The 19555-nt window shown below is 48.4% G+C and overlaps 1 protein-coding gene across 2 annotated transcripts in view; it reads right to left on the reverse strand.

Annotated features, from left to right (window-relative positions):
• Positions 1 to 5743: 5743 nt before the first annotated feature.
• The window catches only part of LOC140205424 (protein shisa-9-like), a 138768-nt gene continuing 124956 nt past the window's right edge, over positions 5744 to 19555 (reverse strand). The window contains exons 4-5 of one of the 2 annotated variants that reach the window (XM_072273025.1): positions 14376 to 14525; positions 5744 to 6165 (exon numbers count right to left, since the gene is read on the reverse strand). In XM_072273025.1, coding sequence (XP_072129126.1) covers positions 5819 to 6165; positions 14376 to 14525 — 497 coding nt within the window. In that variant the 3' untranslated portion in view covers positions 5744 to 5818. Of the gene's footprint in view, positions 6169 to 14375; positions 14526 to 19555 lie in introns of both variants that reach the window. The other variant, XM_072273024.1, reaches the window with a different exon arrangement.

A 19555-nucleotide genomic window follows, 5' to 3' on the forward strand; every position in this document is an offset into this window, starting at 1 on the left:
CAGGGCCTTAGAGATTTTCTCTCCTGAGAGCTGTGGAGGCAGAGTCACTGAGTATATCCCTGGCGGAGGTGGGCAGATGTTGACTACAGGGGATCTGGGGGCTATGGGGATGAGGTGGGAAGGTGGAGCATCTATTGTCAGGTCAACCATAATCCTAATGAGTGACACAACAGGCTCAGGGCACTGAATGGCCAATTCTCTCTCCTCTTTCTACAGGACGATAAATAATGAAATGAGAGTGACAAACTCAGAGCTGCAACTGAGAAAGTGGCCAAACGTGCATTGATCCCAAATACTGTCAAATTGAGACCCAGTTGGCTCCTGCACCTCCAGGCAGTTAAGATGAAGGAACACACTTTCCTTTTCACAGTAACCCGGTAGGTGTGCTGCTTGTGGAAGAGGTCTGCCTGCTCTTTTCACAGATCTAATATACGGCAGAACGGCTCAAAGGACCTGTCCCTAGATCCAACCTTGGTTCTAAGTTAGAAGTGGACATGGGGTTTCACATTGAAGTCACCTCTTCTTCACACCAGGGCAAGGGTGGGCCGGGGGGGTGGTGGCAGATATAAAATGGACGATACACACAGAAGTATAGACGTGTGTTGATATGTGATTATGTGACTGTGTTCAATGAGAGTCTAGAGGAGGATGTCAAGTACAAAAGGATTAATGCTTGAGGAGTATTTGATGGCTGTACACCTGTGCTCACTGGAATTTGGAGGAATGAGGGATCCTCATTGAAACCTATCAAATATGGAAAGGCTTGGATAGATTGAGCCTGGAGAGGACGTTTCCTATAGTGAGGGAATCTAGGATCAGAGGGCATAGCCTCAGAAAACAAAGATGTCCCTTTACAAAGGATTTCTTATCCATAGATTGGTGAATCTGAGGAATTTATTGCCTCAGATGAGGGTGTGTAAAAAGGGCACATAGGTTCATTGGGGACACAAGTTATCCCAACCACAATCTATTCCAGCTGCTACCATCCGGGAAGTGGTACCGCAGCATAAAAGCCAGGACCAACAGGCTCCGGAACAGCTTCTTCCACCAGGCCATCAGACTGATGAACTCACGCAGATCTGACTGTACTCTATATTACATTGACTGTTCTATTTATTATAAATTACTATGATTGCACATTTAGATGGAGATGTAATGTCAAAATTTTTACTCCTCATGTATGTGAAGGATGTAAGAAATAAAGTCAATTCAATTCAATTCAATACGGGTGGTTGTGGAGGCCAAGTCATTGGGTATATTTAAACTGGAGGTTGGTAGGTTCTTGATTAGAAAGGCTGTCAAAAGTTATGGAGAGAAGGCAGGAAAATGGGGTTGAGAAGGATAATAAATCGGCCGTAATGGAATGGTGCAACAGACTCAATGGGCCGAATGGCCTAATTCTGCTCCTGTGTCATAGTCTTATTGTCTGTTATCAGGGGTGGTGAGAATCCGCTCTTCATCTGAACATCTTCCTGCCTTTGCAGGTGTGAGCCGTTCAGATCTGTGACATTGCCTGGTTCATTGGCAATTCCCCGACACACTTCCTGCGCCCCTGCAGGAAACTCACTGCTCACTCTCACCACCTGTCCATGCTGGCCAAAGGCCAAACGCACTCTCAATTTACAGCTTCCTGCCATCAAGCGCTCATCGCGGGAGCATTTAAACTACAGCATGCGGTTCCATCTCAGTGTGGAGGGAGATCCGGATCTCAGCACTGGGTCTTTGTCTCAGCTGCCCTCCAGGTTTTGGGTTTTCATGGAGGAAGGGGGCCGAGGTTACAGTCCTGTGTGGATAGGGCTGCTTCTGGTGGGTGGGGGGGGGGGGTTGGTGTATGAGGGCTTTCTCTAACAGAAGCTGCACAATTATCATTTTTGAAGGATTGAGAAGGGTGTCTCAGGAGTGTGTGGGCCATGGCAGTCAGAGCTCAAACTGGGCGTGGCACCTGATGATGATGATGTCTCTTTAATTCCCCGTTCCACTCCTGCTCTCACCGCTGTGTCTTACAGTGTCCCGTCAAGGTCCAACATAAACCTGAGGACCAACATTTCAGTTGGAGCTCCACATTGGATTAAACAATATCAGATAACCAGCCTTTCCAGTTTATATCAACCTGTAACCTCTGTTTCTGGCCCACTGAGTATTTCCAGCCTTCTCTGTTAGAAACGCAAACAACAGGAATTCTGCAGATGCTGGAAATTCAAGCAACACACATCAAAGTTGCTGGTGAACGCAGCAGACCAGGCAGCATCTCTAGGAAGAGGTACAGTCGACGTTTCAGGCCGAGACCCTTCGTTTGCGTTTTTAAATTCACTACTGCGAAGCCTCTTCCGGTGATGCATACACCGAAGAAGTTTAGACAGCTCTTGGCTCCATCCCTCCCCCTCCTGTCTTCTCCTATCATTTTGGATCTCCCCCTACCCCTCCAACTTTCAAATCTCTTACTCACTCTTCCTTCAGTTAGTCCTGACGAAGGGTCTCAGCCTGAAACGTCGACTGCACCTCTTCCTAGAGATGCTGCCTGGCCTGCTGCGTTCACCAGCAACTTTGATGTGTGTTGCTTCTCTGTTAGAATCTGCCGGGTTTCCACTGTCTCTGTCACTCCTGAAGGCTGGCAGGTGTGCCACGCCCAGCCCTGAAGCTTTCTCATGACAGGAAGGATTACATCTCTCAGAGACCAAAGCCAGATCGCGGACCAGCCTCGATAACGAGGGCACTTACGCGAGAGGAGAACCCGGCCTGCAAGTCAGGCCCAGATTCTCCCGTCGGGAAGAGCTTCCAATCAGCCACACTGGCTCCGCTGTTCTCTGCGTGCCTAGGGGAAGGGAGGGATTAGTCAATCTACCAGCCAATCAGATCTGGGCAGCAGTGGAAGTGGGATATGAATGTTGGCGAGAGTCCCACTGGTAGGTTTCAGGGTGTTGAAAACACACTAGTCCCAGCTCCCCAATGTTTAAATAATCATATATATTACTGTACAGACAGTTTGACAGTTTCTACGATCTAGGTTCCACAAATCATTACTTATATCCCTGTTGATGAGGATTCAGGTTTTTAGCTTAATAAAAATATACATTACAGATTTGTCTTTTTTTTTTTGCTCAACATTGTCAAAGGCCACCACAAAACAGTCCAGCTACCGACTCCCTCAGACAGGACGGTGGCTCCTGCCCCTCTGCGAATGCTGCCCCCACGCTCAGGCTTGAAGCAGAGCTCCAGCCTGGTCTCAGGTACCCGTGAGATGCCATGGAATGTCTGGGTACTCCCGCCGGCTGGAGAACGGGTCCGCTCCTCCCTGTGCAATTAGACCCCGGGGTAGGTAGCGGGGTGGGGTGGGGGAGCAGTTACGTGGAAGGGCTGCGAGGAGAGGAGGGGTCCTCATTGAGAGGGGCGTGCCAGTTCCAGGAAAGAGCTGTGCGCAGGTGCTGGCAGGGGTGGGGGTGGGGGGTCAGTAGCTCTCAAAAAAAGTGGAGCAGCAGATAGTGCTGCTGGCCTGGCAGCGCCAGTTGCCCAGTCTCCGATCCCACCTCCTCTTCTGTCTGTGTGGAGCTTGCATGTTCTCCCTGTGACTGCGTTGGCTTTCTCTGAGTGCCCCCTACCTATTCTCTCAGACGTGCCAGTCAGGGGGTTAATTGCCCATTGTAAATCAGCCCCCGTGGGTTAGTAAAGGTTAGAATCTAAGGTTGGGGGTAGCTGATGGGAATCTGGCCAGAATAAAGTAGTGTGAATAGGTTTGAGTGTCAGCACCAACTGGGCCACAGGGCCTGGTTCAATCCTGTGACACTTAAATGGTGCTTGGCGTGTTCCCGAACTGGCATCGTCGGGGAAGATGGTGGGGTGGTCATTTTCACCATCAAGGACAAGATGGCGCTGAGTGAGTTGTGGGGTTGCTCTGATTCCTGAGCTGATCGAGGTTTGTGGGTAGCCCTCCCACACTCTTCTCGAGCTGCAGAGGCAAGTATCTTCTTCCTTTGTGCATTTCCTGAAATGGTGGGAGCCTTACTGAGTTGTGTCAAGCTGGGCAGGGAGTTCCCCTTGGATTCCTGAGGCAGCTCCAAGGACTGAGCACTCCAGACAAGGTGAGGGTGTCTGACCCTGTGGGGCCAAGTAGGATTCATCAGTCTCTCTACAACAGGGCCTGAGAAGAGAATGAAAACTGGAAAAAAAAAGGAAACAGCTGATGCTGGAATTCTGAGATAAAAACAGAAACTGCTGGAAACACTCAGCAGGTCAGGCAGCATCTGTGGAGGAGGAAAACAGAGTTAACGTTTCAGACCAAAGACTGTTTGTCATCACTGGCAGAGAGGAAACAGGTTTATTAAAATTCTGGAGGAACTTCATGAGTAAGGCGGCCTCTATGGAAGGAAACAAAAGGGTCTCAACCCAAGCTGTGCTTTTGTTCATTTCCCTCGATAGATGCTGCCTGATGTGCTGATTTCCTCCAGTGTTTTGTGTGTGTAACTTAAAAACTAATTAGCTTTCCTCTCCTACCCAGTTGTGACAAAGAAGTTTCGACTTGGAACCATTAACTCTGCTTCTCTCTCCACAGACGCTGCCCGGCCTGGTGAGTGTTTTCCCGTTTCTCTACAGGAAGGCGAGGCCTCTCAGCTTCCTACACGAGGGGATCACAAGCAAGAATCTGTGAAAGATTAATATTGATGCAGTGTGGAAGGAGCTTCGAGGAGGCAGTGGTTTGGGGTTAATCAGATGACAGGCACATCCGAAGCTGAGGACAAGAGGAACTCCTAGACAACAGAGGTGTGCAGATGGTGCAAGATGAGGAGTTTACAGTCAGCTGTAATCTGGCACAGAGAACATTCTGGAAATTCTGGAACCCAGCATGCAGCCCTTAGGGAAGGGGCAGCCAATTGGGATAGAGGTAGGGAGGGATGTGAATTCTTGGAAAACTGTGAACGAGGAATTCCTGGGCACCGAAGAATTCAGATGAAGGGTAGGACAGAGGACCACTGAGATGTTGATGAGAGGTTTCTCTGCTCCCTTGTCTGGAACTGGTGGAGGAGGAGGGGCCTGCATGCTGGAGCAGGCGGTTACAGAGAATCTACACAAACAGACCATTCAGCCCATTGGCCTCCGCTGGATTTTGCGCTCCCACTCCTCTCAGCAGACCCATGCAGAGTTGCCTTACTTGGGGCTGCTCCCTGTGCCCTGATGCCACAGGCAGCCCTGGCGAGGCTGGGGTCTCCCTGCCCTCGCCACTCGCTCTTTGACAGGATGAAAGTTTGAGGCGCACCTGAGCTGAGAAATGAAGAACGGCGAAAGGGTAAGAGGGCCCTGGTGATGGGCAGGGATGGGAATTGCAGGCTGTCCTGGGTGATCTGGACAGAAGGACGCTGGCAGGCCGGAGATTCTACCGGTACAGGTAAACAAGTTAATCAGAGGCCCAGTGTCACATCTGTCCAACCATCAAATTCAACCCTCCCAGTGAGACACTGCATCTCCAGTTCAGCAATGTAACTCCCCAGTGTGACCACAGTAACTCCAATTGCATAATTGTAGCCCGCCCAGTGCATCACTGGAACCCAGTGCAGCACTGCTGTGCCCTAGGGGAGCGCTGTACCTACTTCCCCATGCATCCTCACAGTTCCTGTCCCCTCCTTTGCAGAGCTCCCTCCCTCCCTGTGACCCCCTCTCACCATCCTGTCTCAGAGCCCGGAGCCTGGAGCCCAGGCTTCTCCTGCCGTGTTGATCCGTCCGTCCCCCCCACCACCCTATACAACTCCCGTCCACCACTGCTCTCCTTCACTTTGCTCTTTGTTGTGGCCTTTGGTACAACAGACTTGTTCCCTGGAGCCGCGGGCAGCTACACGGTCACCTCGGTCTTGCTGTTGGTGGAGAGGTGTCGCTGGGGCTGCTTGTAGTGCAGCGGCGGGCTGAAGATCTCGGGCAGGTGCTCGATGCTGTACTGCCTCTTGCTGGTGTAGGCCTGCCTCTGGCCCAGGGGCTGCCCCTGCTCCCAGCCCCCGTAGCCCGAGCTGTACAGAGGGTGCGTGTTCGTTTTGCTGGCTTTGGTCTTCTGCCTGGGCGTGACGGCCAGGAAAGCGCACGGCTCGCCCGGCTGCCTGTCCTTGATCGCGGGGAAGGCGGGGCCCGAGACGGGCAGATCCATCACAGGGTACCGCTTCGAGTAAAACTCATCCGAGGCTGCCTCTGCTGGGAGAAAAGGCAGGGCTCAGAGGCGGCTAGTGTGTATAGGCGTCACACTCAAAATTAGTTTTATTACAGAATAGGTGGGCAAGTGTGCTCATTGTGATTAGTGTAATGGTATTACACCAGCAACCCAGTTTAAATACCACCACAGTCTATATATATATATTCGCATCATGACTGCATGGGTTTCCTCCGGGTGCTCTGGTTTCCTCCCACATTCCAAAGACGTAAGGATGAGAAGGTTAATTTAGTCACATGGGTGCAATTGAGCAGTGTGGACTCAATGGGTAGGAAGTGCCCGTTACTGTGCTGAATCTCTAAATAAGTCAAAGCAAAAGGCTGGAGGAGCACAGGTGGTCGGACAGCATCTATGGAGGGAAATGGACGGTCAGTGCTTCGGGCCGAGACCCTTCATCAGGGCTGGAAGGGAAGGGAAACAGAGGGAGGTGATGGGCAGGTCATAAGGGCGGGGTAAGAGAAGAGAAAGGGTAAGAGGACCACCACAATGGGGAATGAAAGACAGAGTAGAAGATTTCAGTGGAGAAACGGAGGGGGTTGGTTTTCAGACGTTAGGGAAATTAATAAGTCAGACATGACTGAATGGCAGAGCAAACTCAAAGGGCTGACTAGTCTTATTGTGGTCCAAATTCTTATGGTCTCATGGACCAAGTTCTGATTCCTGACGTACACCACAAGTCAAAGGCGATCACAAAAGAACCCCTCTACCATCACGTTCTGTCTCCCATTTCCAGGTAAGTTTGGATCCGGTTTGCCTTAGATCCCATGAGGCAGACAGAGCAGTCCGGGATACATCTCCAACAGACCTGGCAGGTAGCCACCGTCCTATCCATCTAGTGTCTTCTCCTATTTGACCTTTATCAGCAGCTTTCCACATGAGATGCCCAATGCCCCACAAAAGCCCCACGCACAACTCAACAACGCTGGCTGCATCAATATACCAGGTCCTGCCGAAGGGTTTCGGCCCAAAACGTTGACTGTACTTTTTACTATAGATGCTGCCTGGCCTGCTGGGTTCCTCCAGCATTTTGCGTGCATTGCTTCAATATACCAAGAAACCACTTTGAAAAAGTCAAATCAAATTAGTTAGACAGGACCACCAAAAAGACCTTGCTGACCATGCATGTTCTATCCCTTTCTAAGTGTAAATTGATAGTGTCCCTTGGAATCTTTTCCAATAGTTTCCCCATCCTGATGTAATACTCAATGGCCTGTAGTTATCTGGATTATTCCTGCTACCCCTCCAGAATAAAGCATCCATATTAGCTGTCATTCAGTCTTCTGGCTCCTCATCATTGAGTCAAAGTACCATAGAATAGGGAAACAGGCCCTTTGGCCCAAGTGGTCTGTGCTAGCCAGTGCCTGATGAAGATTTTAAAATATCTCAGGTCCTCAGCTAGTCCTCCCTTTGCTAACAAGGACTCATCTGATGAAGCCCTGGAGATCTATCCACCTTTATATCTGCTAAGACATTGACTACCCTCTGCTTGTCAATGATTAAGTGCTCTGAAATATCCATATCTCACTCTCAGCAATCTCCAGCGGCAATGTCATTATACAGAGGAGAAAGATCCGCTGAAGACCCTTCCCACTTCCTATGCATCCCTGTAACCTTTCCCTGCCTCTTAAGATCCTGATAAAATGCCCAGCGCTTCTCGTTCACCTTACCTGCCAGTGATATTTTGTGGCCTTACTTTAGCCAACTAATTCCTCTCCTAAGCACCTCTCTACACTCTATCCTTCCGAAGGGCCTGCCCAGTTTTATGCTTTACACCAGCCATATATTTCCTTTCTTTTCTTAATCAAACGCTTGTCCTTTGACATGCAGGACTCTCTGTTCTTGCCTTCCACCCTGTTGGAGATGTTGGCCTTGAACTCTCACTATTTCATCCTCAAAACTGGAACACAGGAGGCTGGCATGGTGAGCTTAGAGAGGTTTATTACATTTTGAGGAGCACAGAAAGTACTGATAGAATTTTTCTTCTGGGGCAGGGAAGTCAAGAGTTAGAGGGCACGGGTTTAAGGCGAGAGGGGAGAAACTTAAAGAGATCTGAGGGGTTAGTTATCTGGAATAAGCTACCAGAGGCAGCTACAATTGTGGGGTTTAAAAGACATTTGGACAGATAATTGGATAGGAAAGAAATAGAGGAATATGGGCCAAATATGGGCAACTGGGGCTAGTATGGGTAGGCATCCATGAAAAGACTCCTACTTGCTGGATGTAGACTGACCCACATTAGCTTTTCCCAGTCTTTATCTGCCAGTGTTATGGTCAGGGTTAGAGATATGGAAATCAGCCTTCCCTACAACTTGCAGACGATCTTTATCACTTTGAAGCTTACTAGTTATGGTCATAGTCTCCTAAATGGTCACCTACTGACATATAATTTACTTGCCCAATCTCACTCCCCGAGATCAGTCCAGCACTGTCCTTTCCCCAGCAGGCACAAGAACACAGCATAGAAATCCCACCTCACTGAAACCTTTGACACTGAGGCAATCCCAATTAACACTAGGAAGTTGAAAGTCCTAGTTACCAAATCCCTGTTGCTATTACACCTTTTGTGTGATTCCCCTGCATATCTACTCTATCTCCTACTGGCCTTTGGGAGGCCTCAAGCAAAGAGACTGTTCCCTTTCTACTTCTAACCCGGATCCATACAGCCTCATTTGGAGAGTTGTCCAAAGCATCCTCCTGCATTCTAGCAGTGCCACCTCCTCTCTTACTTCTCCCCACGACCACACCCTCAAATTCTAGACCGTGGAGTATTGAGAAAGCTGGATATTGCTACGATACAATAATTCTGCGTGTTGAGTAGCACTCTAGGTCTTTTGCGTTGCGTTGCATTGAGATAGTTGCAATTTAGCCACTGCACAGGAGCAGAGAAAGCTGCAGAAGGTTGTAATCTCAGTCAGCTCCATCATGGGCACCAGCTTCCCCAGCTTCAAGGACATCTTCAAAAGGAGATACAGTACCTTAAAAAAGGCAGCATCCATCATTAAGGACCTCCATCACCCAGGACACGCCCTTTTCTCATCAAGGAGAAGGTACTGGAGTCTGAAGATGCACACTCACCATTTCAGGAACAGCTTCTGTCCCTCCACCAGTCAGATTTCCGAATGGACAATGAAACCATGTACACTACCTCACTATGTTTTTTCTATTTTTTTTGCTCTCTTTTTGCATTGGTTACTTAATTTAATTTTTAATATATCTTTCTTATTCTAATTTATAATTTTTATTATTATGTTTTGCAATGTACTGCTGCTGCAAAAAAAACAACAAATTTTGCACCATTAGCCAGTGACATTAAAGCTGGTTCTGATTCTGAACGTAGCCATCCTCTGCCATGCTCAGCAACCACCACCACCCCCCCCCTCCCCGGCTCCCCGGGCTTTCCTGCCGAATACATTAATCCAGATTTTCGGCAATATTTCCCTGTGCCTCTCTCCTAGCTGTATGCCTGCTGTTCCCATTCGTCTGCCAAATTAGTTTAAAACTTCCCCAACAGCTTGAGCAAACCTCCTAGCAAGGGCACTTGACGTGTTCCAGTTCACCTCATCCCGTCCTGCACCACAATGGTCCCAGTGATCGAAAAAGTTAGATCCCTCCCTCCTACAGCATTTCTTTAGCCAAGCACTTATCAGAATCTGAATCAGGCTCAATGTCACTGGCATGCGTTGTGAAATTTGTTGTTTTGTGACAGCAGTACATTGTAATACATAATAATAAAAAAATGTAAGTTACAGTATATATATATATTCTTTTTAAGTTAAATTAAATAAGCAGTTCACAAATAGAAATAAATAAGTAGTGGGGTAGTGTTCATGGGCTCAATGTCCATTCAGAAATCTGATGGCAGAGGGGAAGAAGCTGTTCCTGAATCATTGAGTGTGAGCCTTCAGGCTTCTGTACCTCCTTCCTGATGGTAACAGTGAGAACAAGGCATGTCCAGTGTGATGGGGGTCCTTAATGTTGGATGCAGCCTTTCTGAGGCATTGCTCCTTGAAGGTGTCCTGGGACATTGATGAGGCTATGCCTATTATGAAGCTGACTGAGTTTACAACTTTCTGCTGCTTATTTTGACCCTGTGTAGAGCCCACCAACACTAGATGGTGATGCAAGCAGTTAGAATGCTCTCCACGGTACATCTGTAGAAATTTGCGAGTGTCTTTGGTGACATACCAAATCTCCTCAAACTTCTAATGGAATATAAACATGGCTCACCTATCCACCTTCAAAGTTATAAGGTCAGAGTAATCCAGACATTACAACCTTAGTGGCCCTGCTCTATAATCGATTATCCAACTCCCTAAGTTCACATCGCAAGACCTTGTCCCTTTTTCTACCTGTGTTATTGGTACTGACATGTACCACACCATTGGCTGTTCACCCTCTCCCTTCAAAATGCCCTGTAGCTGCTCTGAGACATTCCTGACCCCGGCACCAGGGAGACAACACACCATTTGTAGTTACTGAAGGACCCATCTCCCCTCTTACAGTCAGAGAAAACGCTAGAATAAAAAGGTGGGACATCTCTGGTCACTGACGTGTCGGGGGTGGAATGTCAGTAGTCACTAAGGTGTCGGGAGTGGGACATCTCTGGTCACTGAGGTGTCAGGGTTGGGACATCTCTGGTCACTGAGGTGTCAGGGGTGGGACATCCCTGGTCACTGAGGTGTCGGGAGTGGGACATCTCTGGTCACTGAGGTGTCAGGGATAGGACGTCAGTAGTCACTGAGGTATCAGGGTAGGTTGTCTCTAGTCATTCACGTGTCAGATTCCCATTCCTGTTCTGACATGTCAGTCCATGGCATCCCCTTCTGTCATGATGAGGCAACTCTCAGGGTGGAGGAGCAACATCTCATATTCCGTCTGGGTAGCCTCCAATCTGATAGCATGAATGTCGATTTCTCCTTCCGGCAAAAATAATTCCCTCCCCCTTCCCTCTTTTTCTATTATCTACTCTGGCTTCTTACCTCTTCTCACCTGTGTTATCACCTCCCCCTGGTGCCTTTCCTCCATCCCTTTCTGCAATGGCCCACACTTGTCTCCTATCAGATTCCTTCTCTCCAGCCCTTTACATTTCCCACCATCTTGGCTTCACATATCACCTTCCAGCTATCCTCCTTCACCTTCTCACACCTTTTTATTCTGGCGTCTTCCCTCTTCCTTTCCCCTCCTGATGAAGGGTCTCGGCCCGAAAAGTCGACTGTTTATTAATTTCCATAGATGCTGCCTGACCTGCTGAATTCCTCCAACATTTTGTGTGTGTTACTTTGGATTTCTTCAGTTTGTGATTGAAATTGAATTTCTGATTTACCAGGCCAACACTCTAATTGTTTGGTTTTTTTCAGGGTTCTACATCAGTTGCCCAGCAGCCGAATCAACCCATTCCCAAAGCCTACCTTGATCAAACCGTTAGTGAGATCCCTGCTGACCTGGTGGCCGAGCCAGGGGTGGTAGGCCAGAAGTTTAAGGGCTAAGAGTAGATGGCATTTGTGCAGGCGTGTGTAATGACTCAGCTCAGAAAATCATGGTGGACCACCAGTTTGGCGGGAGATAAGCAACACGAGACCAGAGCAAGTGCTGGAAGTAGTCTGTAGGGGGCGATACAGAGCACAGCTGGTAGACCAGTTATTCTGTACTGAGTATTTCAATAATATTTGAGTAATCCTGTAAATATGTTTTTGATTAAGCATTCTTGTTCATTTAAATAATTAATTTCAAGTTATATGTAAAAATACATTAATTGCATACATCATCACACTACCACGTGATATATTCCGTGGAGAAAGACAGATTGCGTGAGAAGGGTGATCCATCTGTGGATAACAAAGGAAGTTACGGATGTGAAAGAAATGATAGAGCTCATCGCAAAGATCAGCAGCTGGCCTGAAGATTGGGAACATTCTAGAAACCAAAATAGAGGGGAAAAAATACATTGTGTGATTAAGCTAGCAAGCCTTGCTTAAAGTAATGACGAAGTTACACCCACATTTTCTGACTCCTATGTCACACCCACATTTTCTGACTCCTATGTCTTTCTTTGAATTAGCTTAATGTTTAGAAGTTAAAAAATGTTGTGATTCCTGTTGTAATTCCAATCCTTAGGACTATCTTTACTTACTTATTGAGATACAGCGTGGAATAGGCCCTTCCAGGCCTCCGAGCCGTGCCACCTGATTTAATCTGAGCCTAATCAGGGGGTAATTTACAATGTAAAAATTAACCTACCTACCAGTAAGTCTTTGGGCTGTGGGAGGAAACTGGAGCAGTCAAAGGAAACCCTCACAGTCACAGACTGCTTACAGGCAGAGGCGGGAATTGAACCCAGCACGCCTGTACTGTAAAGCGTTGTGCTAACCACTACGCTACCATATCTGCGTGGCTCGTGCACTTCTCCCCCGGCCGCAGGGCGTGTCCCCTGGGTGCTCCTCCCACGCCCAAGAAGACTTGTGCGATTTAGTAGGTTAATTGGACGGCTTTATGGGATGTGAAATCAGCCCCGGAATGGGAGATAAATCAAAATGTAAAGGCAGCTCGATAAAGGTGCTGCGATAATCACGGGAATCTTTCAAGCTTCATAAGGATCGGCTAGTCAAAAGCAGCAAAGAATGCTTCAGAACGAGGTCATAGACTACTCGGGGCAGTTTCTTAGAGTGATACATTGTGGATCCAAAAGCAACAGGCTATTTTAAATCTCGGCATGCATAATAAATCAGATTAATGAACAGTAAAATAAACTCCAAGTATGAGCAATTGTAACGCGACAGAATTTCTTATTCTATTTGAGAATCAAAGTCTTGGTTTGAAACTGGTGTCTCAAACTTACATGAAGCTAGTGACTACGGCAGAAGCTGGACTGAGCAGCTCATTAATTGGTAAGTTGGCAACTTAATGAGATAGTTTATAATTGTCTACAGAAGATATATTCCGCAGAGAAAGAGAGATTGCGTGAGAAGGGTGATCCATCTGTGGCTAACAAAGGAAGTTACGGATGTGAAAGAAATGATAGAGCTTGTTGCAAAGATCAGCAGCTGGCCTGAAGATTGGGAACATTCTAGAAACCAAAACAGAGGGGGAAAAATACATTGTGTGATTAAGCTAGCAAGTAATATCGAACCGGCAAGTGCTGATTGATTTAATTACTGAGATACAGTGCAGAATAGGCCCTTACGGCCTTTTGAACCGCTACCGAGCAACACCCAACTTTAAACCTGGCCTAATCATGGGACAATTTACAATGACCAAACAACCCGCCAAATGGTACGTCTTTGGACTGTGGGAGGAAACCGGAGCACCCGGAGGAAACCCACGCGGTCACGGGGAGAACGTACAAACTCCTTACAGGCAGCAGCGGGAATTGAACCCGGGTCGCTGGTACTGTAAAGCGTTGTGCTAACCACTACGCTACTATGCTGCCCCAAATGCTAAGAAGGAAGGGAGTGAATCAGGTTAACTTTGATGAGGCTGGCGAGTTAATAGTGAGGGTTGATGAAATGGGGGAAACTTTGTCATCACACTGAAAGCATCCTATTAAAAATCCAGCAGCGAAAAGGGGGAGGAACTAAAACCAATCACAGTCACCACGGGTACGCGATGAGGCAAACTGATGGGGGACTGGAGCTCATTGTTCTGGGGGACCTGTGGTGACCCAAAATTCCCACTTTCTGGTCAGTTTCTCGGGTGATGAAGAGTATGGAAGAGAGGAACCTGTGGGATTTAGACCAAGGAGCTAAGAACTTCAGCTGAGACCCCGGCGACAGATGCAAGAGCACGTGCTCTGGAGTTCCCCCGCCCAGCTCTCCATGTCGTGGACCGGACGGGGATTCTCAGACTGAGATCACAGCGCCTCCGCTGGCTGCACGCCCAGGGTCGCACAGTGGTGTGCGATTGGTAGAGCCGTTGTCTCACAGCGCTGGAAGCCCGGCTTCCAAGCTGATTCCCTGCACTGCCTGTGGGAAGTCCGCACATTCTCCCCATGACCGCGATGTTTTCCCCGGGATGCTGCAGTTCTCCCCCTCATCTCCTGTCTACGGTAGGGTCAGCCCGAAACATTGACTGTTCACTCCCCTCCATAGATGCTGCCCGTCCTGCTGAGATTTCCAACCCCCACCCCCAGCATTTTTGTGCAGCGGTGCTGGGGAATTCCAACGTCTCTCCCTCTTGCCTGTGACGTGTTACTCACCCACTGCCTTCAGCGTCGCGTATTTGTTGTAGTCGGCGGAGTGGATGGGGGCGCTGGCCACCCGCTGGAGCACGTTGCTGTGTGGGTGTGGTAGTCCCATCTGGGAGAGCGCGGGCGAGGTCATGGCGGCGTTGTTCAGGTGGGGCGGGTCTGTGGAGCAAGCACACGGCATTGTCTGTGAATCACTGCTCTCCAGTACCTCAAGCACTCAGCCAGTCAACATGGAGGGCTCCTGTTCCTCCGGCGACTCCCTGCTGACTCCTGTCTGGGCAGCCCCAGCGGGCGCTACTGAGGTCAGGAGGGGCGAGGAATCGAGCACCTGAGCAGGTGCAGGAAGTTGGATCGCCTTCTCCAACATTTCCCCCACTTCGGCACATTCTCCTGCATCCTGCCTCTCCGATTCCCCCGCTGGTTGTTTCAGTCTGTACCACCCCCAGTGAAAGCTCAGTGTCACCTTTCCCTTCCTTACATCCCTCCTGTAGCCATGGGTCTGCACTCTCAGTCTGTGTCTCCCTGGTCCTCAAACGACCGAGGCACCACAGGAGCTTCTATTGACCTCCCCTGTCCAAGCAAGCCAGTGCTCACTCTCCTCTCTCGTTTCTCTCTGGACCCTCTCTGCTCCAGTCTCCAGTCTAAACCTTCATCCCAAGAGCCACTTCCATCAACCTCACCTGTACATCAATGCCAGCATGTGGTGAACCAGAAGATCCAGCATCGCAGGTAGATGGGGTCGTAGAGAAAGCTTATTGGCATATTGGCCTTCATAAGTCAAATTATTGAGTAGAGAAGTTGGGATGTTGAAGTTGTATGCAGACACCCCACCCCGCAAAAATTCATTTCAGGGAGGTAGCACCATCAACTTGCGGGAGACTCCCGGGAGAGGTGGGATGTCTGCAATAGAGTAGCTCCTTAGCAGCTAGCCAGCTAGTTTAAATAACGTTAGCTATGCTAATGAATGAATGACACCTGTTAAACTCACCTCAACATGTCTTTTACAGTCTTAACCCACCATGGGCAATAGAAAAGTCACTGTTGCAAACAGTGCAGCGAGCAACACTGTCATTATTTTTGACCCCTATTAGGCAGGGGTACACTTTAGTGTAGTCTGGGGTGATGTACATTTTATATTTTCTTTTTTTGGAACACTCTGCCACTCTGACTTTTATTTGGAACCCTCTCACTCTCTCTCTATCGCGCGTGTGCGCGCTCTCTCGCTCGTGGTCACTCTCACTTGCGCTCACTCTCTCGCACTTGTTTTCTCGCTCTTGCTCTCACTCTCTCTCTCTCTCGCTCTCTCGCGCTTGCTTTCTTGCTCTTGCGCGCGTTCTCTCGCGCTCGCTCTCAAAAAAATCAATTTCCGGGACATTGTATATAATTTGTGGGCATCAGGGAGCCACTATTAATTTGCGGGAGACTCCCGGAACTTCCGGGAGAGATGGGATGTCTGGTTGTATGAGACATTGGTGGGTCTAATTTTGAGTATTGTGTGCAGTTTTGGTCACCTACTTACAGGAAAGATGTCAATAACGTTGAAAGAGTGCAGAGAAAATTTATAAGGATGTTGCCATGACTGGAGGACCAGAGTTATAAGGAAAGATTGAATAGATTTGGACTTTACTCCTTAGAATGTAGAAGGTTGAGAGATTTGATAGAGGGGTATGGGTAAGGTAAATTCAAGCAGGCTTTTCCCACTGAGGTTGAGTGAGAGTGGAACCAGAGGTCATGGGTTAAAGGTGAAAGGTGAAATGTTTAAGGGGCACATCATGAAAACTTCTTCACTCAGAGGGTGGTGAGAGTGTGGATTGAGCTGCCAGCACAAGTGGCGCATGTGAGCAGGATTTCAATGTTTAAGAGAAGTTTTGGATAGGTACATGGATGGTAGGGCTGTGGTCCCGGAGCAGGGTGATAGGAGTAAGCAGTTTACATGGTTTTGGCATGGACTAGATGGGATGAAGGGCCTGCTTCTGCGCTGTACTTTTCTAAGACTCTAAGAAACGTGTCCAAAATAGTGATTATCAAGTTCACGCGCACGTACACCACGTAAGTGCACACGCACGTGGATATGCACACACACACGTATGCACACATCTACACACACACATACACACACACATGCACAAGCTCTCTGAGACACATACACTCTCACCCACAATGGTCTCTCTCTCACAGACTGACACACATATACAACTAGACACTTTCTCACCCTGACATATGTAACACTGCCTCACATACACACAATGCTTTCTCTTGTACACACTCTCTCCCATGTGCGCGTTCGCACACACACACACACACACACACACACACACACACACACACAAAAGCCCCAGGACAGTGTCGGTGCACAGAGCTGGTCTGAGAAAGATTTTGGGCAGTACATACGACAAACGGGGTGGGGTGAGGGAATGAACGTTACATCGTAGACACAGAAATGTACGTACGAGGAGTGGGAGCAGGCCACTTGGTCCCTCAAGCCTGTTCACGATTTGAAGAGTGCATGGCTGATCTGATGTAAGCTCGGTGACCCGCTGTAACCTCCCCTCCTCTCTCCACCACTTATCAAGCAGATGTCTAGCTCTGCCTTAGAAATATTCCAACTCTCCGCTCACACTGGCCTTTGAGGATGAATCCCAGAGGCTCCAGAAGAGAAAACAGCTCCTCTCAAACAGGTGATCATTTCTGTTTTGCAAAGAAAAACAAACTACTAGAGGAACTCGATGGGTCAGGCAGTGTCTGTGGAGGAAAGTGGACAGTGGGCATTTCAGCTGGAGACCTTTGACCCTGACCTGCTGCAGTCCTCCAACTTTGATTTTTGCTGCAGATGCCAGCATCTGTATTTTCCTGTGTCTCCATTATACAAACCGTTTTGTTAAAAGCACTGATCTCGTTTGCATCACTGTGTGATATGGAGCTTCTAATGCACAGGACTGCAGAGAGTCATAGGCTCAGCTGGCTCCATCACAGACACAACCCTCCCCATGACTGAGGATATCACCAAGATGCAGTGCCTCAGGAAGGCGGCATCCATCATTTCAGACACTCAGCACCTGGGACACGCCCTCTTGTTATCACTACCATCGGGGTGGTACAGGAGCTGAAGGCACACATCTAATATTTCAAGAACAGCTTCTTCCCCTTCGCCATCAGGTTCTGAACAGACCATGAACGCTTACCTCACTATTTACTGGGAGAGTCCCCTCCTAAACCCCAGTGGATACAAGCCTAACCTGTCCAACATTTCCTTGTAAGGGAGCTCACCCATTCCACAAACTAGTCTAATAAAATTTCTCTGAACTGCTGACATCTTTCCTTAACAACAATGTCTGGAAGCATTGCAGCTTGGTATGGAAACTGTCTTGAACGTGACCACAAGAAACCACGGAGGGTTTTGGACACAGCTCAACATGTCATAGGAACCAGCCTCCCAGCCATGGACTGTCTACACTTGTTGCTGTCTCAGTAAAACAGGTAGCATAATCAAAGAGCCTTGGCGATCCCAGACATTCTCTTTTCTCCCCTCTCCATTCGAGCAGAAGATACTAAAGCCTGAAAGCATGTACAGTACCCCCCAAGCTCATGGGCAGCTTCTGTCCCTCTGGCATCAGACTCTTTTTGAACAGACGGTAAGATGGACTCTTGGACTCACGGTCTAGCTCGTTATGATCTTGCACTTTATCGTTTAACTGCACTTCACCTTTACGGTAGTTTTTACACTTTATCTTGCATTGTTATTGGTAACTGTAGGCTCAATACATTCTGAAATGACCTTGGTACATGTGACAATAATGAACAAATACCAATACCAATAGAGGAGGACCAGTCCTGGGCCCTGTTATCAGAAATGACCTCAACTAATTTATATAAGGAGTATGTGAGGAGCAACACCTTATACTCTGTCTGGGTAGCCTCCAACCTGATGGCATGAATATCGATTTCTCCTTTCGATTAAAAAAAAGCTTCCCCCCTCCCCCCATTGCACATCCTGGCCTCTAACCTCTTCTCACCTGCCCATCACCTCCCCCTGGATCCCCTCCTCCTTCCCTTTCTCCTGTGGTTCCCTCTCCTCTCAGATTTCTTCCTCTCCAGCCCTTTACCTTTCCCACCATCTTCTAGCTATCCTCCTTCTTCTTCCCCACCCTCCACTTTTTCACTCTGGTGTCTTCTCTCTTCACGGCCTCAGAATAGAGGGACGTCCTTTTAGCATGGAGATGAGGAGGAGCTTCTTTAGCCAGAGCGATTTGTTGCCACAGGTGGCTTTGGAAGCCAAGTCATTGGGTATATTTAAGGCAGAGGTTGATAGATTCTAGATTAGTCGGGGCATGCCGGGATGTGGGGAAAAGATAGGAGATTGAGGCTGAGAAGAAGAATGGATCAGCCATGATGAAATGGTGGAACAGACCCAATGAACCAAATGGCTTAATTCTGCTCTTGTATCTTATAATCTTATGGTCTCCCTTTCCAGTCCTGAAGAATAAAGAAAGTAGACCCTTTATTCATTTCCATAGATGCTGCCTGATCTGCTGAGTTCCTCCAGCATTTTGTGTCTGTTACCCCCCAGCTGTTCAATTCTTTCCCAACAAATTCCTCTGTCACTATTATTTTTAATGCCTTGCTTTGTATGGCTGCTGCAAGATAACACATTTCACGACCTGCGTCAGTGACAATAAACTTGGTTCTGCTTCTGTGTGAGGAAAGGGATGGGGAGGGGTTTGTCAGGAGCAGGGAGCAGCCCTGGTGAGTGAGCACCGACAGCTGTAAGTTCCTTGCAGTCTCAGCAACAAGCCATTGGTGAGCAGTGAGCTGCGCTCTGCAGATGTGAGGGGGTTAAAGTCACTGCGCTCCAGTTATTTATAGAGTGCGTCAAGGGTAGGATTCAGGAAGAGGGCTTCGGGCAGATCTGTACGAGCAGCAGAGAAGGCGGCACATCTACAGCCGAGGCCTTATCCAATGTGTCAGCTCAGATGTAATTACGGAGGCAACATTTTCACAGGGAAGCTAATCAATTAAGCTTCACAGGGCAGGGGTGGTAATTAGGCTGTTTCCCTGTACCTCCCATTAAACTGACAGGCCTGGGAGATTGTGCTGCAGACGAGTGTGACAAAGCCCTTGGGTCGTACCTCGTTTAGTCACCCACTCTGCAGGCTGCTTCTGAGAAGCGGGATCTTCGCCTGCTCCAGTAG

Source organism: Mobula birostris, chromosome 11, assembly GCF_030028105.1.
Source record: "Mobula birostris isolate sMobBir1 chromosome 11, sMobBir1.hap1, whole genome shotgun sequence".
Classification (NCBI taxonomy): Eukaryota; Metazoa; Chordata; class Chondrichthyes; order Myliobatiformes; family Myliobatidae; genus Mobula; species Mobula birostris.